Below are 24,436 nucleotides of genomic sequence, written 5' to 3'. Positions count from 1 at the left end.
AGGCCTGAGTAGGTGAGACATGTTGTATGCTGACCTGTTTAGCTACTATATACTTTTTCTTTTTGTTTACCAGATACACTTTTTTTGATTTATTTCAGTGTGAACCTTACAGTTCATCTCTGATTCCAAATTTTGAATCGATACATGTAGAGGATTTAGAAGGACAGCAAGATCTGTACAAGGATGTCATGATGGATAACCAGCAGACCCTCATTCCATCAGGTAAGAGGAGACTTTTCTTTCTTATAAAGGAGAGAAGAGTATTGAGGATCCACCTAGATCCGGGTTCGGCAACCTAGAGATCGTGGACAGGTGACTGGTTGATCACGTGCTGGGCTTGCTGACCCGCCATTCCAGAGCATCAAACAAATGGCGCTTTTCCACTGCATGGAACCAAACGGTTCGGCTCGCTTTTGTGCTTTTCCACTGCTGGTACCTCATGGTATGGTGTAGGAACGGTTCGGTACGGTATGGTACAGCGGCGCTTTTCCACTGCATGGAACCGAACGGGAAGGCTCTGAAAAACAGTACCTATTCGATTGTGGTTCCAAGAGGTACCATAACCGGTACCATATCCCACAATCCTTTGCATGCAGTCACTACTAGCCACTGATTGGTCAGAGAATCGTTGTTATCCCACCCACTTAACTTTAGTACTACTTTAGTGGAAAAGCAAACCATACCGTACCTTACCGAACCATTCCAACACCGTACCATGCGGTACCAGCAGTGGAAAAGCAAACCATACCGTACCGTACTGAACCATTCCAACACCGTACCATGCGGTACCAGCAGTGGAAAAGCAAGCAGGGCCGAGTAGAGCCGAGCCGGTACTTGCAGTGGAAAAGTGCCAAAAGTGCAATGCAGAGGGACTACTTGTGAAGATGGAACTGTAATAGAGAGCAAGAGCCTCATAAGCCGATGCCTCCTCTGTAGTGCTGACTCCTGTCCCATGCGGAGTGATACCACTCCACCTCTTATCCTGGCTAGCGGTCTCCAGAATGGTGCCAGCAGCAGGAAAGAAGAGATCTTCAGGTCAGTGTGAAGCAATACACTTGACATAATAGTATAGGGCTGCTTTCACACTGATGTACTGCGGTTTACCCACACAGCGGGTACAGTGCAGTGTACCTGCAGCTTTCCTGCGGGTTTGCTTCTATTATACTTCTATTATATCCTGTGGGTTTGGTGCACTTTCTGAAAGTTCAACAAAACCCCTGAGGCCCCGTTTACACTGGGGCGATCCGACTTCCAGGGGCGACCTCGGAGCGGCCGGCACGGACTTCATAACATTGAAGTCTATGACGGTCGCTCCAGGTCACCCCAAAGAAGCTCCGGACCCTTTTTCTAAGTCGGAGCGACTTGTGTCGCTCCTATTAGAACGGGTCCGCAGCTTCCCTATGGAAGGCGACCTACGGCGACCTGTGAGGCGACCAGGTCGCCTCACAGGTCGCCCCAGTGTGAACGGGGACTAAATGCTGAAGTTTTGGTGCGCTTTCAGAAAGTGCACCACACCTGCAGGATATAATAGAAGTATATGGCAAAGAGCAGCTAACCCAGGAAGGTTGCAGATGCACTGTTCTGCACTCGCGTTGCAGGTAAACCGCAGCACATCAGTGTGAAAGTAGCCTTTCAAGTGAATGAGGCCACTCTACAAGTGCCCTGCAAACTTGTGCAGTACAACAAACAAGGGGTTAAAGCAGGCAGTGTTGTGTTGCTTTCTCACCACCTGCTTTAACCCCTTGGACCCCTCAGAAGCATGCAGTTGTAGGGCACTTGCAGAGTGGCCCCGTTTACTTAAATGGGTGATTCTCAGGAGGTAGCACCCACCAAAAGCAACAGGGGTCTTAATTCCTGCTGCGGCATGTGTACACCTTTGGTTGCTGTCTCAGCCACAACTCAACCACAGGGTGTTACCACCCCTAAAATTTACGTGTAAACGAGTCCTAAGGGTGCCGAATGCAGCTAAGGGCTCATTCACAAGTGCAGTAGGCACTTACTGCTCCTCTAAAAAGCAATCCAAGCGTGTTTGACAGGTGATGTGGAGGCAATATGTTGCCTCCTCACTACCTGATTTAAACCCATGATCCCAGTGCAGGCGATTGCGACACGGTAGTACGGCAATTAAATCAGGTTTGAGGAGCCGACACCGTGCCCGGTGATGTTTGACTTCTCCCATGTTTTTCAGGTAGATCTCTACCTCTTTAACCACTTAAAGCGGAGTTCCAGCCTTTTCAGTCACCTGTCCAACGGTCCAGCGATGCGGCCGCCCGAAGCCTCGATCCTCTCCCTCGGGTCTCGGCGGCGCCGGCATCACTGCTGTGGGCACCCGGCTGTGACAGTTTGCGGCTTCACAGCCGGGTACCCACTGCGCATGCGCGAGTCGCGATGCGCGTCTTGATTGGCCGGCCATCTTCTGGGACCTCTGACATGTCCCAGAAGATTGCAGGGAGGGAGGGGGAGAGGAGATCTTCCGTTCAGGGCGCCGCGGCGCTCCGAGCGGAAGTGGGAGCGGGTACCTGTCAAAACTAGGTACCCGCTCCCCCCCAAAAAAAATGACATGCCAAATGTGGCATGTCAGGGGGTTAGAACTGCCTAAAGCTTAAGTTCCACTTTTGGATGGAACTCCGCTTTAAGCCCCAGCCCTATTTCGGACACTTTTTGTTCACAAGTTAAAATTTGTTTTTTTTCCTAGATAACTACTTAAAATCCCCAAACATTATATATATATATATTATTTTAGCAAAGACTCTGGAGAATCAAATGGCGGTCATTGCAATATTTTTTGTCACGCGGTATTTGCTCAGCGGCCTTTAAAACGCCATTTTTTAGGAAAAATTTAGAAAAATCACATTTCACTGAAATTTAAAAAATACTAAACAGTAAAGTTAGCCCATTTTTTTTGTATATTGTGAAAGATGATGTCACGCCGAGTAAATAGATACCCAACATGTTATGGTTTAAAATTGCGTGCACCCGTGGAATGGCGACAAACTACGGTCAGTAGAGATCTCAATAGGCGATGCTTTAAATTTATTTAACGGTTACCAGTTTAGAGGTAGAGTGTAGCTTTCTTTTTTTTAATTATTGCTCACGCTCTGGCGATCGCAGCGATACCTCACATGTGTGGTTTGAACAGAACAGCGATTTCATTTGCGTCTCGACTTCCGTATACGTTTTCTTTTGTGCGCGAGCTAACGGTGACGGCGACGGCTAAAATGTTTTTTTTTTTTTTTCCTATTTATTATTTTTTTTTTTTAACTTTATTACAGTTTAAAAAAAAAAATCTGATCACTTTTATTGCTGTCACAAGCAATGTAAACATCCCTGGTGACACCAATATGCAGTGACAGGTACTCTTTATGGAGGGATCGAGGGTCTAAAAGACCCTAGACCCCTCCACTACACTTCCATGTATGCAAAACGCAGAAAACAGCGTTTTTGCATACAGCCATTTTTTAAATTTGCCGCCTTTTGCAGGTGACGTCATTGACGCCGCCTCCGGGTTACGTCATTGGAGACCCGATCGAAGCTGTTTCCGGCATTGATCGGGACTCCATCCAGCCGGCGGATGTGCCGGCTGGGTGCTCGGGGCTCCCGGTGGGACGGAAGCCCCATTAACAGAAGGCGGCGGGAGGGGGGGGGCGTCCCCTCCCGCTCACCCGGGTAACGATCGAGCAGCTCCCGAGCCGCATCGGTCGTTACCGACGGAAAGCTGACCATTGGCACTAAACCACGGTACCGGGATGGTGCCTCTAGCTAGAGGCATCATCCTGGTATAACCCCGCAAAGTTACCCGACGTAGATCTACGTCAGTTTGCGGTAAGTGGTTAAGGTTGCCTCCCCCTGCCCTAGATACACACATCCTCTGATAGAAAAACATAAAAAAAAGATATTCAGTCAGTGTGTGTGTTTCCTACAGATGGATCCAGTAACAGAAATCCCCCAGAGAGATGTCCCCGTCCTCTGTATTCCCGGGACTCCACACAGGAACATCACACGATCCGACGCTGTTATCAGGTAGATGGGATTGAGACTCTTCTATAATGATATATTGTATATTTCTGTGTAATCTGTTAAAGACCTAACTATATCTACAGTAACTGTAATATTGCTCAGTTTAATCTCCGATAATGCAATGGGCTGTTTCTAATCTTTGTATTATTTAGTATAAGAAGTGGAGGCACATTAAAACTGAAGTGAAAGAGGAGGTGGAAGAGCCGTATGTGAGAAGTAATAAACCATGTAAGGAGGATGAAATCCCTCCAGAGATCAGCACAGGTGAGTAATAAACAGTAAATCCAGAGAAGAGTCCCAGATTCTCTTTGTTCAGTCACTACAACAATCTCTTATTTTTTGATGGCACCTACTGGAACCCCACAAAAACCTGCAAAAATGCAGTGCCAAAAAAAGGTACATAAGTTACTTTGGAGCCAAACGCGTTGCGTCCCTCAGATGTGAATGCAGTCTCAATCCAGAGAAGAGTCCCAGATTCTCCTTGTTCAGTCACTACAACAATCTCTTATTTTTTGATGGCACCTAATGGAACCCCACAAAATCCTGCAAAAACTCAGTGCCAAAAAAAGGTACATAAGTTACTTTGGTGCCAAACGCGTTGCGTCCCTCAGATGTGAATGCAGTCTCAATCCAGAGAAGAGTCCCAGATTCTCCTTGTTCAGTCACTACAACAATCTCTTATTTTTTGATGGCACCTAATGGAACCCCACAAAAACCTGCAAAAACTCAGTGCCAAAAAAAGGTACATAAGTTACTTTGGTGCCAAACGCGTTGCGTCCCTCAGATGTGAATGCAGTCTCAATCCAGAGAAGAGTCCCAGATTCTCCTTGTTCAGTCACTACAACAATCTCTTCTTCTCCCCCCTCCTCTGTCAGTAGACAGTAATGGGGGGACAGTATGTGCCCAGTGGGGGGGTCAGGAGCCATCAGCCTCTATTAGACTCCGGCTCTCCTCCTCACATCATGTCATTGTGTGTTACCAGCCAAGAGAGGTGACCAGTCCCCCCCCCACACACACTCTCTGGGGTCTCTCATACATCTCAGTACAGGGGGCTTCACTCTCGTCTTTATTCACAGATCGCAGAGACACTCCAAGAGATGTCAAAGCTGAGGAGAAAGAAGGAGGTATGAAGATTACAGAAGAGGAAATCCCTCCAGGGATCAGCACAGGTGAGTAATAAACACTAAATCCAGAGAAAAGTCCCAGATCCTCCTTGTTCAGTCACTACAACAATCTCTTCTTCTCCCCCCTCTTCTGTCACTAGACAGTTAGGGCTCTTCCACACTACTGCGCCGCAGTTTGGCTGCAGCACAGTGTACCCACAGTTTTTGTGTGGGTTACATTTTCCATAGGCTTCTATTACATCAGCCATTTTCTGAAAGCACAGTAAAGATGCAGCATGCTGATAAGGCCTTAAATCTATCCACCAATTATTCCATAATGGTCCCTTTAAAATCCTTTACCCAATTTAAGCAGGACTTTCTAATCCCCAACTCTTGGCACTACAGATACAGTATCTCACAAAAGTGAGTACACCCCTCACATTTTTTGTAAATATTTTATTCTATCTTTTCATGTGACAACACTGAAGAAATGACACTTTGCTACAATGTAAAGTAGTGAGTGTACAGCTTGTATAACAGTGTAAATTTGCTGTCCCCTCAAAATAACTCAACACAAAGCCATTAATGTCTAAACCGCTGGCAACAAAAGTGAGTACACCCCTAAATGAAGATGTCCACATTAGGCCCAAAGTGTCAATATTTTGTGTGGCCACCATTATTTTCCAGCACTGCCTTAACCCTCTTGGGCGTGGAGTTTGCCAAAGTTTTACAGGTTGCCACTGAAGTCCTCTTCCACTCCTCCATGATGACATCACGGAGCTGGTGGAAGTTAGAGACCTTGCGTCCTCTACATTCTGTTTGAGGATGCCCCACAGATGCTCAATAGGGTTTAGGTTTGGATACATGCTTGGCCAGTCCATCACCTTTACCCTAAGCTTCTTAAACAAGGCTGTGGTCATCTTGGAGGTGTGTTTGGGGTCGTTATCATATTAGAATACCCAGTCTCCAAAGGGAGGGGATCATACTCTGCTTCAGTATGTCACAGTACATTTTGGCATTCATGGTTCCCTCAATGAACTGTAGCTCCCCAGTGCCGGCAGCACTCATGAAGCCCCAGACCATGACATACCCACCACCATGCTTGACTGTAGGCAAGACACACTTGTCTTTGTACTCCTCACCTGGTTGCCGCCACACACGCTTGACACCATCGGAACCATTAGATTTATCTTGGTCTCATTAGACCACAGGCAGGATTCCTGTAATCCATGTCCTTAGTCTGCTTGTCTTTAGCAAACCGTTTGTGGGCTTTCTTGTTCATCATTTTTAGAAGAGGCTTCCTTCTGGCACTGACAGGCTGACCCCCACCCCTTCAACCTCTGCAGCAATGCTGGCAGCACTCAAACGTCTATTTCCCAAAGACAACCTCTGAATATGATGCTGAGCATATGGACTCAACTTCCTTGGTCAACCATGGCGTGGCCTGTTCTGAGTGGAACCTGTCCTGTTAAACCGCTGTATGGTCTTGGCCACCATGCTGCAGCTCAGTTTCAGGGTCTTGAAAATCTTCTTATAGCCTAGGCCATCTTTACGTAGAGCAACAATCATTTTTTTCAGATCCTCAGAGAGTTCTTTGCCTTGAAGTGCCATGTTGAACTTCCAGTGACCAGTATAAGTGAGAGCGATAACACCAAATTTAACACACCTTCTCCCCATTCACACCTGAGACCTTGTAACACTATCGTGTCACATGACACCAGGGAGGGAAAATGGCTAGTTAGGCCCAATTTGGACATTTTCACTTAGGGGTGTACTCACATTTATTGCAAGCGGTTTAGACATTAATGGCTGTGTGTTGAGTTATTTTGAGGGGACAGCAAATTTACACTGTTATACAAGCTGTACACTCACTACTTTACATTGTAGCAAAGTGTAATTTCTTCTGTGTTGTCACATGAAAAGATATAATACAATATTTACAAAAATGGGGGACCAAACCCCCATTTTTATTTATGGATTGTCTTCAGATTTGGTAGTTATTTCTTTTGCATTTGCGCGCTATTCTTTTTTAATATACATGTCTTTTGGTTCATAGCTGCAGCAGCTTTAGAAATACATGGGTATGCTCCCCCAAATTTTTTGCCCGTTTACCTATAGGTACAACTTCCTGAGGAGGGTTTACTTCCTCTTTAAACAAATTAGTTCCTATTACAGCACTCTAACCCAAAGTATCCTTTCTCGCTTAGACACTGTGTGAGCCCAATGGACAATGGATATTCCTGATCTATCTGATGATAATTGGGAAGAATAGCTTAATAGTTACTTTACTATCACAATTTCGGCCAGGGATAGACTGATCCAAATCTGTATTTTCCCTAAGACATATTATACCCCACTAAGACTCTTCCGGATGCAGAGACAATTCAGAATGTCATAAATGTCATAATGCTCAAGGGAATCTTCTACATATGTTATGGGAATCTTCTACGTATGTTATGTTATATTATAGGAATCTTCTACATATGTTATGAAGTTGTGATAAAAAAACGACCCTTCTGCTCTCAAGTTACTCAATTTTTGTAATCCGAAGTGGTGTATATTAGGGATCTTGGAGGACATCGATCTCCGATCACATCAAAAACAATTTCTTAGGCTTCTCCTATTCTACGCCAGAAAAACGGTGGTGATGCAGTGGATTCATTCAGAGACTGTCCCATTCAGTCTCTGGAAGAATTTGCTTAATCAGGTACTACCACTCTATAAACTAACTTATGAAGCAAGAGGATGTCGGAAAAAATTTGATAAAGTTTGAGGACTATGGATAGATACATTTGGAACCTGTGAATTACCCGGCATTTGATTTACTTTCATGTTTAACATGACAACAATGTATAATATGATTGTTACTAGTGATTGACCGATACCGGTTTTTCGTTGCCAATACCGATATTTTAGCCATTGAATATCTGTATCAGCCGATATTGGCCGATAGTTTCCTACATTTAAAAACATTTATTTTTTATATTTAGCACTTGACAGGTACTCTTGTGAAGGGATCTGTCTAAAAGACCCCAAACCCCTCCTCTGCACTTAAAAGCATTCAAAACGCCAAGTTTTGAATGCTGTTATGTTTTATAATCTGGCCCTGAGTTTACATGGAGACCCGATAAGAGCCGAATACGGCTTTAATTGGGACTTCGGTGGCCGTGCAGGCTGGTGGGACGGGAGACCCGGACAAGCCTCGGAAGGCGGCGGGGGGGGGGGGGGCGGCATCCCCTGCCGGTTCTTGCAATGACAGCCGAGTGGCTTCTTAGCCGCATTGGTTGTCATTACAAGACAGCTGACCATCGGCTATGGACGCCGGTACCGGGGTGATGCCTCTAGCTGCAGGACTCACTCCGGTACAAGCACTTCCGGAAATATCTGCAATATCTGTAACCTCAGGGGCAGATTCCAATATATCGGGGAAAATGCATATCGGCCCCCCGATATATCAGCCTTGCCGATAATCGGTCGATCCCTAATTGTCACATACTCAAAAACACTAAAGAGAACTCTCTCTCTAGAGAGGGAGATGTGTAGGGATCCGTGACCCTTACCTGGACTTGCTTACCGCACTATGGAATACTTTGTCATTTAGATCACTGCTTTAACTACTTGCCGACCGCCGCAAGTAAATATACTGCGGCGGTCATCCCCGGCCAGGCAAAGTGACGTATATATACGTCACTAGCCTGTCACCGGCTTGTGAGCCAATAGCGGGCGATTGCCGCCGGTCACTCGCCGATCGTCGGTAGAGCGGGAGAAAGGCAGGCGGCTAATGTAAACAAGCCGCCTGTCATTCTTCCCTGTGTAAAAATGGAGATCAGACGGTTCTACTATGTAGAACCGTTGATCTCTGTTTTTACAATAGTAGACATGTCCCATCACAGTTAGAAACACGCCCCTAGGACACACTAAACCCCTCCCTCTCCAATCCAGTTAACCCCTTCCCTGCCAGTGTCATTTTTACAGTAACAGTGCATATATATAGCACTGATTACTGTAGTAATGTCACTGGTAACCCCAAAAGTGTCAAAAATGTCAGTCAAGGGTCCGATCTGTCCGCCGCAATGTCGCAGATCGCCGCCATTACGCGTTAAAAAAAAAAAACACCAAAAATTACAAAAATCTTTCCCTTTGTTAGTAAACGCGATAACTTTTGCGCAAACCAATCAAAATACGCTTTTTGCGTGGTTTTTTTTTTTTTTTTACCAAACATATGTAGCATAAAACAAATTGGCCAAAAATGTTAAAAAAGTTTGATTTTTACATTTTTTTTTTTTGGGGAATTTCATATAAAAAAATGTGAAAAATATTGTTATTTTTGCAAAATTTACGCTCTTTTTTTGTTTATAGCGCATGATCAAAAAATCGCACAGGTGATCAAATACCACCAAAAGAAAGCTCTGTTTGTGGGAAAAAAAGGACGTCAAATTTGTTTAGGTACAGCGTCGCACGACCGCGCAATTGTCCGTTAAAATCACGCAGTAAAAAATCGCAAAAAAAAAACCCTGGTCAGGAAGGGGGTAAAATCTTCCGGGGCTTAAGTGGTTAATTATCTTAGTTTAGTAAAGCTTAATTGTTTCTCATTTCGATACGGATCTTTGAATATTTTGTTGATATTCTGCTTTTTAGATATTTGTCAGCACGTGTGCTATGTTGCGTTACTTGATGAAGGCCTAGCTCTTGCAAAGCCTTCTCTACTCTCTTTACACTGTATTATGTTTACATATAATGATTTTTATAAAATGTACTGTATCTATATATAACTTACAATAAGAAAGTAAAAAAAAAAAAAAAAAAAGATGCAGCATGATGTATCTATTAGATCCTCCAGGTGATGTGCAATATACACTGCAAAGAGTATAATATCCCTGATCTCTTTTATGCTGCTGTGAAATATGTGCCTTATGCTATGCTGTTGGAAATAGGTTACAATTTCTTTTACAAAAAGTAAAAACTTTTCTGTTAAAGAAAAAAAAGATGCAGCAACTTTTGGTGCACATTCTGAAAATTCTCCAAAAACACCCGATCTAATGGGAAGAGTACACTGCTCTGCGGCAAAACCACAGTGGGGCGCTGTAAAAGCATTCGAATGGGGAGACAGTATGTGCCCAGTGGGGGAGTCAGGAGTCATCAGCCTCTATTATGGCGCTTTTCCACTGCATGGAACCGTACCGGTTCGGCACGCTTTTGTGCTTTTCCACTGCGGTACCGCATGGTATAGGGTCGGAACGGTTCGGTACGGTACGGTATAGGTTTGCTTTTCCACTGTATGGAACCGAACGGTACGGTACGGTACGGCTCTGAAAAAACAGTACCTACTCGATTGTGTTTCCAACAGGTACCAAACTGGTACCATATCCCACAATCCTTTGCATGCAGTCACTACTAGCCACTGATTGGTCAGAGAATCACACCCACCCCGTTGTTATCCCACCCACTTAACTTTAGTACTACTTTAGTGGAAAAGCAAACCTATACCGTACCGTACCGAACCGTTCCGACACTATACCATGCGGTACCGCAGTGGAAAAGCAAACAGGGCCGAGTAGAGCCGAGCCGGTACTTGCAGTGGAAAAGTGCCATTAGACTCCGGCTCTCCTCCTCACATCATGTCATTCACCGCTCTCTGTGGTCTATCATATAATCTCAGTACAGGGGGCTTCATTCTCATCTTTATTCACAGATTCCAGAGACACTAAAGCAACGCAGAGAAAATTCAAAGCTGATGAGGAAGAAAACCAGTTGAAAAATAAAAGGACATTTCTAGAGATCGGTATGGGTAAGTAATAAACGCTAAACATCAAAAAGTTGCATGGTCTCCTTGTCACCAAACTTTGTACATTTCAGTGGTAGTAGAGGCAATCCTAAATCAAATGTGTGTGGAACCAGGTAAAACAAACTCATAACGTGATTATTTTTGCACCACAAGGCAGCACAATGCTATTATTTTATCCTAGACAAGGAACGATTTATAGATTGCACAGTCTAAAGGCTGCCATAGTTGGATCGCCTCTTGGCCAGTTCAGCAGGGACTGGCCAAAATTCGATCCATTTATGAGCAGGCTGGTTATATTCAAATCAATCCATTGATCAACTTGGGTACAACTGGTCTGTCAGATTTTTTACATGCGATTACTGGCTGCTGCTTTAGCTTCTAGCCATAATCATTGGGCTCTGCCATCCTTGAAGGCTCACTGCTGGCAGAACACAATAGGGCTGCGGGAGGGATTCCCGTATTACCCACTTGCTGACCAGGCACCGCACATATACTGCGGCAGGTCGTCTCTATTACACGAAACTACGTACCTGTATGTTGTTTTGTATAATAGCCAGTGGGGGCACGCTGGTTGCCCAGAGGGAGAGCCAATCAGCAGGTTCGGTGGACACGATGTTCGCCGGTCACCCGTGATCACTCCCCATAGAGACAGAACGGCGGTCTGCCTATGTAAACAAGGCAGACCGCCATTCTGTCACAGATGAACACAGGGATCTTGTGTTCCTGCTTTTCAGGAACACAGATCTCTGTGCTCATCTAGTGAGTACATCCCCCACACAGTAAATCTATTCCCTAGTTTGTAGACGCGATAACTTTTGCGCAAACCCATCGATATGCACTTTACCAAAAATATGTGGCAGAATACATGTTGGCCTAAAATGATGAATAAGTTTGATTTTTTACATTTTTTTTTTATTGGATGTGTTTTATAGCAGCAAGCACATTTTTTTTTTTTTTTTTTAGAATTGTCGCTCGTTTTTTTATTTATAGCGCACAAAAAAAAAAACCACAGAGGTGATCAAATACCACCAAAAGAAAGGACAAAAATGTTATTTGGGTATTTGGGTACGACCGCGCAAATGTCAGTTAAAATGACGCAGTGCCATATTGTAAAAAACGGCCTGGTCATGAAGGGGATAAAACCTTTCGGAGGTCAAGTGGTTAAGTCATGTGATTTGAAGGGGAAGTAAAACACATTGTTTGTTTTGTACTTTTATTTTCTCTTTCGTTAATTGATGGACACAGCTCCTGATCTTCTTAACTATCGGTTTATACTCCCCTACAGGAGTAGGACACTTGGCAGAAAAAAGTCTGGCTATGCCTATGGGCAGTCCCAGGGGGTATACTCCCTCTCTCTGCTATAGGTACTCAGTTTTTTTCTGCCTAGTCAGGAGTTAGGACCTAGTTCTTAAACATATTGGACTAGGTGGACATATTGGACCTAGTTCTTTGCTGGGATCTTTGGTCCTGGCAATTTTTTCTTTTTAGATAGATTTTTTCTTCTGTTTTTTTTGCTGTGAGATCTACAATCAACTGCCAGACTGGGCGACAGACTGGATAATCTAGATCCAGTGGTCACCCCAGTCTGGCCCACAAGCACATGCAGACCTTAGCTCCATGCTAGGTCGGCTGCGACATAGCCCCAGTGGACAGGGGCTGGCCTGCGAGTTAAACACCTCACGAGGTCGCATACGACCAGGTCTCTCGGGCCTAGTCACAGCATTCCTCCTGGTTGACAGCCCCTCCATTTCGATGGAGAGGAGGTTATGTCTGGAGCGGTGCCCGCCTGGTTCCTGGTATAGTAAGTAACTGTACCCCCTCCCCCTGGAGGGTTTTGGGGTGGACGTGGACCCCTCCTTGGGATGGTCTGACCCCAGGGTTCCCCTCCTTCCCATTAGGCACCCCCTCCTCGTGGTAGTCCCTATGGGCCATCTCGACCCCACCCCCCTCTTTCACTTGCGCTGGGGCTGTTAGATTGCCTGGTTCACCTCCTGGGGTGGGGGCGGGGGATGCGCTGACGGCGATTGGCTGTGGGGGGGGGGCTGTACCTGGTGAGGGCTCCTGCTAGGGGCCCCCCTTCCGGCCTGTCCCATTTTCTGAGGCCTAGGGATCCTTCCTGGGTCCCTGAAGCCTTGTGGTGCCGCCATTTTGCTGTAGCCTATGTGCTAAATGCTCGGCGGCCATGTTTGTGTAGTCCAGCGGCCATTTTGCGGTGATTTGCCATTGCAAATAGCGGCGGCCATAACAGTGGAGCCCTATGGGTGGCGATTTCGGTGGTGGGAGCCCCTTCTCATCTCCGTGGAGTGCAGATTATCCTGGTGGCTGCAGGTGCATGTTTCTGCTGGGTAGTGAGTCTGGGGAGGTCCTCTCCCTCTCTGCCGAGGATCGATTAAGTGCTCTGTTACTGGCAACCGAGTGGTGCTGTTGGCGAATGGTGGGGGTGTCCCTTAGCAGTTTTACACCTTTTTTTGTGGGGTCTCCCTATTGACTCATGGATTCTTTGGAGCACATTTCCCCACCTGAACCCCTCTCCGGGTCCCAACCATCCATCGATGCACTGACGGCCGTCCTGGAGTCCTTTGTGTCCCAGGTGGAGGTGGTTTTTGGGCAACGGGCTAGCAAATAGCGACCCCGCCTTCCCCCGCCTCATCTGTCTCCACAGATCCTGAATCTAATTCAGCCCCCACAGACGTGGGTCACTCTGCTGGATCTTCAGCCATGCGCCCTGAGTTCTCAGATAGGGAGTATGATTCCTCCACTCCTTTAGCCGCGCACGAAAAGGCGCTTGAGGATGCACTGATTGTATCTGTGCATGAGACCTTAAAAATGGAGTATGCAGCTGAAGCTGCGACTAAGGCGTCGGTTCCCTATGGCACTCACAAGCCATCCAGAACGGCAAAGGTGTTTCCTTTCCCCGCCTATTTTGAAAGAATTGTGGGAACGGCCAAAATGTCCCCTTGTAGTTCCTAAGCGATTTGCTATGCGGTACCCTTATGTCCCTTCCTAAAAAGTGGACTGTTCCAAGAGTGGTGGAACCTCCGGTCTCCAGACTGAACAAGGCAACCATGATTCCGGTTGAAGAGTCCCCAGCTTTAAGGACCCCGTCTAACAGGAAGGCAGAGGCTGTGGCCCACAATATGTACACTGTGACTGGTTAGGCACTGAGGCCGGTATTTACCATTGCACTGGTGTCGCAAACGCTGACCCAGTGGGCTAAGCTTTTACGCCGTGACCTGGAGGGGGAGCAGCTCCCCCCTGCCTTTTCTGAGCTGGTGGACCAATTAATCCAGGGGCTGCAGTTTATCTGTGATGCCTCTTTGGACGCAGCTCCCCTAGTTGCTAGGCTCTCTGTTTCAGCAGTGGTCCTTCGGCGTATTTTTTGTCTCAAATGTTGGTCTGCGGACCAGACTTCTAAAAAGGCCTTGACTGATCTTCCTTTTCTTTTTTTTTTTAAATAAATTTTATTGAAAATTTTCACGATACAAGAAGACAAGTATACAATCAAGCCGTCAAATGGCATAATGACAAAATATCAACCGTATCATAAGTGGTCATTGCAAACAAAGGCAACATGAGAAAGTAGAGAACTGTAGGAGGGGGTGGGAGGTTTTGAAGAATAGAGTAGCCATGAATAGTAGTAGTAACAGTAAGGATGCATCTAGAGCGGACCTTGAATACAGAGGAAGATAACCCTTGAACCTAGATGAAAGTACATCATATGGGCAAATAGATGAAAGGCAGGTCCATTTAAGTAATTGAGGACTGGGGAGGGTCTTTTCTCATAAGCCGTGGTAAGTAGCCAGTGTGGTAAGCTGGACGATCATGAAGATCACGTTGCTCCTGGGGCGCAAGGGTAGAAAAGATAAATATATTCCATCTGTTCAGGAAACGTGTGAGAGAGCTCACTGTTCCGTCCTCCACATTCAGTCTTTCATTATACATAAGTAATAGTAATGCTTGTTTTAGATGGGAAGTTTTGGGGCTCAGGGGGGAGGTCCAGTTATTCAGGATACATTTCCTGGATGTCAGAAGACAAAGTAAGATCCAATCTTTATGCTGAGTTCTAGTATCTGGGGTGTGGAGACGATCTGTGGGTCCCAATATCCAAAAAGCAGAAGTAAGGGGTCTTTCGGAATGCATAACTGGGTGACTCCGTATATAAAAGAGATAACATGGGGGGGGAATTCCATTAAATTCAATCAAATCTGGGATCGCTGGCTGCAGAGATCTGACACTTGCAGTTAAAATCTGTCATGAGTCTCTTTGAGCTTCCATGGCTGCCCCTTTGCACTATTTGAGATGTCCACATGTACTGTATTGTCGATAGTATTGATTGTACACGTTGCTTCTTGCAAGAATTTTTGTGTATGCACAGTCCTTGAAATTGTTGTTGTAATGCTCCGTTTTTTTTTTTTTTTTTCTCAATAAACTCACTGTTTTTCAAAAAAAAAAAAGAGTTAACATGGTCCCAATATGAGGAGATAGCTGAACATTGCCAAAAGCGATGGGCTAGGGTTGGACGTGGGAGTTTACAATGAGGACAGAACATTCCCTGTGGGTTGTGAGGGTCCATAGAGAATGGTAAATAGGCACGGTGCAGTATACGCAGTTGTGTTTCCCTCCAGTTTTCATTTGTGGTCAAGCGGAGAGTCCTAGTGAGGCCTGCCAGCAGTCTGGGCAGCAAGTCCATGTGTGGAAAGCACTTGCCCCAGTTGGCGACTGAGGAGTCCTGAAGGTGGGGCATAAATTCCAATAAGAGTGGTTTGTACAGTGTAGAGATAGTGTTCAGATCACCTGCAAGAAAGTTGTCTAATATGGAAGGAGAGAATCGTTGTGAGGCAGTCTTACATGAAATGCGGAGAAAACTCACACATTGCCTATAGCTGAAATGATGTGAAGGCGGCAGTGAGTAGGTCTTTGCTATAGAGGGGACGTCCAGAGGGGTGCCCGTAGCCAGATTGCATGGGTCAGCAAAAGTCGTGAGGCCGCTTTGTTTCCAAAATTTGAAATGTTCTGATTCCAAGCCTGGCGGAAACATAGGGTTGCCTTGTATTGGGAGATAGCTTGAGATGTAGACAGGGAGACGTAGGATTTTCCTAAGCTCTCTCCAAGCAATAGCGATGTCACGGAGCAAAACATTGTGTTGAAGAGCAGGCGTTAAAGTTTTCCATTTGCTATGGAGCAAGGCCGGTAGAGAGTATGGGAACACCATGGGTGCCTCCAGCGAATAGGAGTAATAATGGTGGGATTGGGTTATCCAATCAATACATATTCTCAACAGGCATGACAGATTATACAACCTGATGTTGGGAAGACCAATGTCCCCCTCTCTCCTGGGCAGATGCAGCTTTTTTTAGAGAGATTCTCAAGCGCTTCACTCTCCAGATGAATTGAGAGATGGAGGCATTTAATAATTCCATCGTGGTGGTGGGTGATTGCATGTCCGGGCTTCGGGTCCCCGAGTGATGTGAGAGCGGGCGAGAGGCAGATTTTTAAGCCGGTTGCGGGAGCTGAGATGGAGTAGTCACACTGATATCTGATATCAGAAGGTTTCTACTCAAACCTGTTTACAGTTCCCAGGAAGGAAGGTAAGGTGCGTCCAATCCTGGACCTCAAGGCACTGAACTGCTTTGTGCGGGTGCAGAAGTTCAGAATAGAGTCTCCATTCTCACAGTGGTGGCATCCCTGCATCAGGATTTTCTTGCCTCTTTCGACATCAAGGATACTTACCTTCACATTCCAATATGTGTCGGTCACCAGCGCTTCCTTCGCTTTTCCGTGGGAGAGGAGCATTATTAGTTTGTGGCGTTACCGTTTGGTCTCGCCTCTGCTCCTCCGGTCTTCACAAAAGTGTTAGCCCCGGTGCTAGCATTGTTACGCCAATGGGGGATTGTGGTACTGGGCTATTTGAATGACCTCCTTCTGTGAGCGGAGTCTCCTACTGCTATTGTGGAAAACCTGGAGCTCACCATACAAACTCTGAGGGAGTTTGGCTGGATTCTGAATTTTCAGAAGTCTGCTCCGGTTCCGTCCACAAAGCTGGATTATCTGGGTCTAACTCTGGATTTGGGTTTAGCCAAAGTGCTCCTTCCTCTGGACAAACTTCAGAAACTGCAGGCTGCAATTCTTCTCCTACTGTCCAGCAGATGGTTATCCCTCCGGGATTGCATGCGGGTGCTGGGCCTGATGGTGTTCACCTTCGAGGCGGTTCCGTTTGTACAGTTCCATATGAGGTCCCTGCAAAGGGAGATTCTGGGCAAATGGGACAAGAATCTGTAGTCTCTGGACAATCAGATCCAGCTGAGCTGGGGAATGAAAGAGTCCCTGATATGGTAGCTTCGTTCTCCGGTGCTTCAGCTGGGCAAATCCTTTCTCCCCTTGTATTGGACAGTGGGCACCACAGATGCCAGCCTGTCCAGCTGGGGAGGCGTCCGTGGCCATGGTCCAGACTACCGATCAATGTCTTGGAACTCTGAGCAATCAGACTGTGCCTGGAACAATGGACGGATCATCTTCAGGGATGTCCAGTACGCATTCAATCGGACAATGCCACGACCTGTGGCTTATGTCAATCACCAGGGGGGCACCAGAAGTGTCCTGGTGGCTCTGGGGATAGCCAACATTCTAAGGTGGGAAGAACAGTTCGTTCCAGTCTTCCCCACCATACACATTCCCGGGGTAGAAAACTGGCAGGCGTTGGACCAAGGGGAGTGGTCCCTTCATCCGGAGGTGTTTCATCAGATGTGTCTCCGGTGAGGCATCCCTGCGATGGATCTGTTGGCGTCTCAGCTCAACAGAAAGGTGCAGAGGTTTGTGGCTCAGTCACGGGATCCTCTGGCGGATGCCATAGATGCGCTGGTCTCCCCCCGTGGGGTCAGTATCATCTGACATATGCCTTCCCTCCTCTCAAGCTTCTGCCAAGACTTCTAGGGAGGATCGAGGCAGAAGGGATTCCGGTTATCTTAGTGCCCCGGACTGGCTTCGCCGGGCTTCGTATGCTGATCTGGTGTGACTGGTCACCGATGTTCCTTGGAAGCTTCCTCTCAGAGAGGACCTGCTGTCCCAAGGACCAATCTTCCATCCTGCTTTATAGTCGCTGGCTTTGACGGCTTGGCTTTTGAACGCCAGGTGATGATGGATAGAGGTTTGTATGAGTTGTGATTCCAACGCTGTTAAAAGCTAGAAAGATCTACTTCTAGAAAGATCTACCATCGTACGTGGAAGACGTACATTGCATGGTTTGAGTCTCTTGGGGTTCATCATCACTCTCTTTCGGTGGCCTTGGATCTTAACCTTTCTTCATTGGGGGGTTTGAGCTGAAACTGGCCTTGAGTGCTATCAAAGGCCAGGTGTCGGCCTGGGCGGTCTTCTTTCAACAGGCCTTGGCCACACATTCCCTGGTGCGTACTTTTCTTCAGGGAGTTAGGCACTTGGCTCCTCCAGTCCGGTCTTCGTTGACACCTGGGGACCTCAATTTGGTGCTCTCAGTCCTCCAGAAGCCTCCTTTTGAGAATCTTTGGTAGATTCCCCTGCTTATGCTGTCCCAGAAGGTGGCCTTTTTGGTGGCTATCACCTCTGCACACAGGGTGTCGGAATTGGCGGCGTTATCATTTACTCATGTACATGGGATTTTTTTTGTTTTTATTTTTAATACATTTGCAAATATTTCAAACAAACTTCTTTCACATTGTCATTATGGGATATTGTTTGTAGAATTTTGGGGAAAATAATGAATTTTGGAATAAGGCTGTAACAAAATGTGGAAAAAGTGAAGCACTGTGAATACTTTCCAGATGCACTTTATATTATTTTATTTTTTATTTGGTATTTTTTTCCCCAGGAAAGTGCAGTTACACTTTAATGATTTGCAACTGGAATGACTGGATTGTGGCTATTTTTATTTAACTGGAGTCCTACTTTAACCACTTCTGGACTGGATGATTTTCCCCCTTAATGACCAGGCAATTTTTTGCAATTCGGCACTGCGTTATTTTACCGGACAATTCCGTGGTCGTGCGACCTTGTAACCAAATAAAATTAATGTCCCTTTCTCTGTCGCTCATTGACAGACGCAGTCCTCTTGATTAATATCAAATCGGGTTATACTGCCCTCTACAGGAGTAGGACACTAGGCAGAAGGAAAACGTTCTGGCCACACCTTAGGGACAGTCCCAGAGGGTATATCCTCTCTCTCCCTGCTACAGGATGTCAGTTTTTATCTGTCTAGTTAGGAGTAAGGACCTAAGTTCCTTGTTGGGATCTTTGGTCCTGGCAAGATTTTTTTAGAAAAATTTTTTAAGGCAGCTTTTTTCTCCAGTTGTTCCTGTGAGATCTTCAAGCAAGTGTGCTGAAACTGGGCGACGGGCTGGATATTGAGATCCAGTGGTCACCCCTGTCAGCCTACGAGTGCGTGCAGGCCCTAGCTCCAAGCTGGGTCGGCCGTGACATAGTCCCACTGGATGGGGACTGACCCGGCGAGTTAAACGTCTCGCCTGGACGCCGACGACCAGTTGGAAACTGAGTCACGGCGTCCGTATTGGTCGACAGCCCCCCCACCTCGGTGGAGAGGGGTTCTGTCAGGAGTTGGCCCGCCTGTTCCGGTATGGTGAGTAAAATTTTCCCCCTCTCCCCCTGTCGGGTTTGTGGGTGGACGCGGGCCCCTCCCTGGGATGACCGGACCTTTATAATCCTGGATCCCCCCTCTATCCTATAACAGGTGTCACAGATCCCCCTCTTGAGGGTGATTTAGTAAATAAGAACCAGAAGGCTTGGTTTGGGAGCTGACAATCGGAAGTCACTGTATTAGGGGCACTGTAAGGGACCATGACTGAAGTCAGTGGCTGGCATTACTGTTAGGATGGCCATGTAAGAGGGTGATAGCTTCTTACCTGATACATAAGGTGCAATACAGGCCGATGCCTGTGCCTGGACTACCGCCATCGTCCAAAACGAACCCCTGCTATTTCCAAACGCATTGCTAGGCGCTATCCGTTTGAGGAATCCCTCCTTAAAAAATGGACGGTACCACCAGTGGTGGACCCACCAATTTCCAGACTAAATAAAGCCACTGTTATCCCATTGGAGGACGCTCCGTCCTTTAGGGATCCGGTGGATCGAAAAGTGGAAGCGGAATCCCGCTCCATTTTTTCCCTGATAGGGTCAACATTAGGCCAGTGGTTGCCATTGGTTTAGTTTCACAAACATTGACAGAATGGACCAAATTGTTACGCCGGGACATAAAGGGGAGAAGCATCCCCCCGGCAGTATCAGATTTGCTGGAGCAGATTATCCAAGGGCTACAGTTCATCTGTGACGCCGCTCTGGACGCCACTCCCTTGCTAGGGCGTGCATCTGCTTCAGCAGTGGTCCTCAGACACGTGTTGTGGTTAAAGTGCCGGTCGGCGGATCAAGGTTCCAAAAGACTTTGGCTAATCTTCCTTTTCAGGGGGATCGCCTATTTGGGGCCACCTTGGATGAGATTATAAAGGATCTCACTGGGGGTAAGAGCACTTTTTTTACCACAGACTGCTAAAGGTAAAGGACCTCGTAACAGGCGAGGACCTTCCTTTTCCGCTCATAAGAAGTTTGTTCGTTCCGCTGGGGCGGGCGATAAGGGGAAGTCCTCCAAAGCCCCTTCAGGGGGTTTCAGAGGGCGCTGGTCGGGTAAACAAAAGCCCGACTCAGCCAAACCTGAAGATAAGACAGCCTGAAGGTGCGCCCCCACCCATCTCTGGGGTGGGGGGACGTCTTCACCGGTTTCCGGATCCATGGCTTTCCAGAATCCCGGACAAAGGGGTTCGCGAGGTCATACGGTCGGGATACAAGATCGAGTTTCGATCACTTCTACCGGTGCGATTCTTCCCTTCCAAAATTCGACTATCCCCGGATCGCTTAAAAGCCTTGCGGGAGCAGTAATGGAATTGATGCAACAGGGAGCGGCAGTTCCCGCTCCTTGAGCAGAACGTTTTCTTCACTTTTTCAAAAGATCATTCCTAGTTCCCACCAGGAGATTGAGCTATCTGGTCCTGGGACGGATGGTGGCCTTCTTAGAGGCAGTACCGTATGCCCAGTCGCATACCCGAATTCCCCAAAAGGAGATTCTTTTCAGATGGAATCGGAATCCCGATTTTCTGGACAATCGGATCCGGTTGAGCGAGTGGACCAGGGAGTCTCTGGTCTGGTGGCTTCGGTCTCCGATGCTAAGCCAGGGGAAGTTATTTCTTCCGACAGAATCCAGGCTACCGATAAATGTATTGGAACTGAGAGCGATCAGACTTTGTCTGACTTACTGGACCGAGCAGCTCCAGGGCAGCCCGGTTTGGATTCAGTCGGACAAGGCCACGGCCGTGGCTTATGTCAATCACCAAGGGGGCACCAAGAGTGCCCTGGCGGCCATAGAAGTGGCCAGCATTCTTCATTGGGCGGAACGGTTTGTTCCGACTCTCCCCGCGGTATTCACTCCGGGGATGGAAAATCGGCAGACAGATTATGTCAGCCGTCAGATTCTGGATCAAGGGGTATGGCCTCTTCATCCAGAGATATTTCACCAGCGGTGCCTTCTTTGGGACACCCTGGAGGTGGATCTGTTGGCAGCTCGGCTCAACAGGAAGGCGCGGTTTGTAGCCAGCTCCTGAGATCCTCGAACGAACGCAGCAGACGCGCTGGTCGCCCCGTGGGGACAGTATCAGCTACTGTATGTCTTCCTTCCTCTCAAGTTGCTGCTGAAGCTTCTTCGCAGGATAGAGGTGGAGGGAATTCCAGTTATCCTGGTAGCTCCGGACTGACCTCGTCGACCCGAGTACGCCGACTTTGTCAGGCTGGTCGCGGACACTCCTTGGAGACTTCCTCTCAGGGAGGATCTGCGGTCTCAGGGACCGATCTTCCATCCTGCTTTACAATCGCTGGCTTTAACGGCCTGGCTATTGAGACTCAGGTGCTGAAGGACAAGGGATTGTCAACTTCAGTTATTCCTACTTTAATTAAAGCAAGGAAAGCGACTTCCAGAAAAGTCTATCATCGCACATGGAGGTCTAATATTTCGTGGTGTGAATACTTTGGATTCCCTCCACGTGCCTATTCGGTGACCCGAATCTTGGCTTTTCTGCAACAGGGGGTTGAGCAGAAGCTGGCCTTGAGTACTGTCAAGGGTCAGGTTTTAGAGTTGGCAATTTTCTTTCAGAAACCTTTGGCTACCCATTCCTTGGTGCGGAATTTCATCCAGGGGGTGCGGCACTTGGCTCCGCCAGTGCGCGCGCCCTTACCACCCTGGGATCTTTATTTGGTGTTGTCGGTTCTTCAGAAACCTCCCTTTGAAAATATCAGGGAGATTCCCTTGCTTACGTTATCCCAGAAGGTGGCCTTCTTGGTGGCCATTACTTCTGCACGCAGGGTGTCAGAACTGGCCGCATTATCCTGTCGTTCCCCATATCTGGTGGTTCATAGGGATAAGGTGGTTCTTCGTCCGAATCCATCCTTCCTTCCTAAGGTGGTTTCAGAGTTTCATCTGAATGAGGACATTGTATTGCCTTCCCTATGTCCTAAGCCCAGTCATCCTCGGGAGTTTGCGTTACATTCCTTGGATGTGGTTCGGGCAATCAGGGTATACCTGAAAACTACGGACTCGTTTCGTAAAACGGATTCACTTTTTGTGATCACGGATGGCCCCAAAAAGGGGTTGCCTGCATCTGCCGCGACTATCTCCAAATGGATCAGACAGACGGTGGTACAGGCTTATTCTATTAAGGGTCGGAATCCTCCGTTCCCTGTTAAGGCGCACTCCACTCGGGCGCTTAGTGCTTCCTGGGCCTTCCGCCATCAGGCGTCAGTGGTTCAGGTTTGCAAGGCGGCTACCTGGTCGTCGGTTCATACCTTTACAAAATTTTATCAAGTTGATGTGATGGCATCGGCGGATGCCTCTTTTGGCCGCAAGGTTCTGCAGGCCGCAATTTGAGGAGACCCTCTGGGACTGCCCCTAAGGTGTGGCCAGAACGTTTTCCTTCTGCCTAGTGTCCTACTCCTGTAGAGGGCAGTATAACCTGATTTGATATTAATTAATAGGACTGCGTCTGTCAATGAGCTTAAGAGAAAAGGATTTTATGGTAAGATTTTACAAAAATCCATTTTTTCACGCTTTCAAATAGAGCTTTCTTTTGGTGGTATTTGATCGCCTGTGCAATTTTTATTTTTTGTGCTATAAACAAACAGACCGCCGTTCTCTCTTTACAGGAAGCAATCAGCAGGTGCCCAGCAGCAATCATGGCCGCCGGCCCTGGTGATCGGCTTCCCCGCTGACGAGTGGGCACGTGCGCGCCCCCAGGATGGCTCCTGCGGACCGCTGTACAGGTATGGTGACTCGCGGGAATCTACCAACCTGCCGCCATATAACTGCAGCAGCTGGTGGGCAAGTGGTTAATAATAATAATTAATACAGCACTTGATTAAAGACTGTTTAGCCTGCAGTTCTGTGTTGCCATTCTCGTTTTTTATTTTTTCCTCAGATGGACGATACAGGTGGTACAACATGGAAAACCACCCCAAGTCTCCAGATGGTGACATAGTAGACGATGACATCACAGCCTATGTGGCAGAAGAAAAAGCTGGGACACCAGATCACCAACCAGTACCCTTCAAAACAGAGAAACCCTTTTCATGTCCGGATTGTGAGAAACGCTTCACTCATAAATCTTATCTCATCATACACCACAGAAGTCACACAGGAGAGAAGCCGTTCGTCTGTCCTGAATGTGGGAAGCGTTTCACATACAAATGCAGTCTTGCTCAACACCTGGCAGCCCACACGGCAGTATGGGCCTTTCCGTGTCCTGAATGTGGAAAACGCTTTCGCACAGGATGGATTTTAGCTGCGCATCGGAAACTTCATTTCAGCAAAGACATACAGAGGTGATCTATTTAGGGTCTATTTTTTTCAGAAACTTTGTCTTCAAAAACTTATCTTAAAGTGTTACTAAACCCACAACAGCAAAATCAGTCTGTATATGAAGTAAAGAATGTTTGTTATGCTCACTGTGGAATCTAAGGGGTTAATCCTCCACATTGTGTAAAAAGGCTGTTTGAGCCTGGCTTCTCTCATCCTCCCCTTCTTCTACTGTCCCCTGATAATTTCCTAAAAACACAGAGTCTATGGAGTCAGGCTGCACATGCTCAGTTTGGTGTTTATTGACAAGTGAAGAAGACTGCACTGCAGGAGTGCAGGCAGCTGGGGAAACATGTGGTGTCACCCCTCTGGTGGGTGTCACCCGGTGCGGACCGCACCTACCGCACCCCCCTAGTGACGCCACTGAATCTAAGGTCCCTAACTCACATACATACACAGTAGGGACAATTGTTTTTTTTATACATGATCCAATTAACCTACCAGCATGTCTTTGGAGTGTCGGAGGAAACCGGAGTACCCGGAAGAAACCCACGCAGGCACAGGGAGAACATGCAACTTATTGCTAGAGAGTTTTTTTTTTTTTTTTGGAAGCATACATGTGATTGACACAGGGCCAATCAGCACTGTCCAGACAGA

At 47.1% G+C, this 24,436-nt stretch overlaps 2 protein-coding genes across 2 annotated transcripts in view; both read left to right on the top strand.

Moving 5' to 3' along the window:
* Positions 1–24,436, top strand: part of LOC309564357 (uncharacterized protein) — a 1,447,080-nt gene that overhangs the window by 692,858 nt on the left and 729,786 nt on the right. The window lies entirely within an intron of this gene.
* On the top strand, positions 20–23,825 carry LOC309563359 (uncharacterized protein; the record flags this gene model as incomplete). Its single annotated transcript, XM_082267753.1, has 7 exons — positions 20–24; positions 74–222; positions 3,923–4,020; positions 4,170–4,281; positions 5,094–5,186; positions 10,813–10,908; positions 23,403–23,825. The coding sequence occupies 7 exons, from the start codon at positions 20–22 to the stop codon at positions 23,807–23,809; spliced, it is 960 nt and encodes a 319-aa protein (XP_082123879.1). The 3' UTR covers positions 23,810–23,825.

The sequence above is a fragment of the Pelophylax lessonae genome, assembly GCF_965119305.1.
Source record: "Pelophylax lessonae genome assembly, chromosome: 9".
Classification (NCBI taxonomy): Eukaryota; Metazoa; Chordata; class Amphibia; order Anura; family Ranidae; genus Pelophylax; species Pelophylax lessonae.
This window is presented reverse-complemented; position numbering and strand designations above follow the sequence as displayed.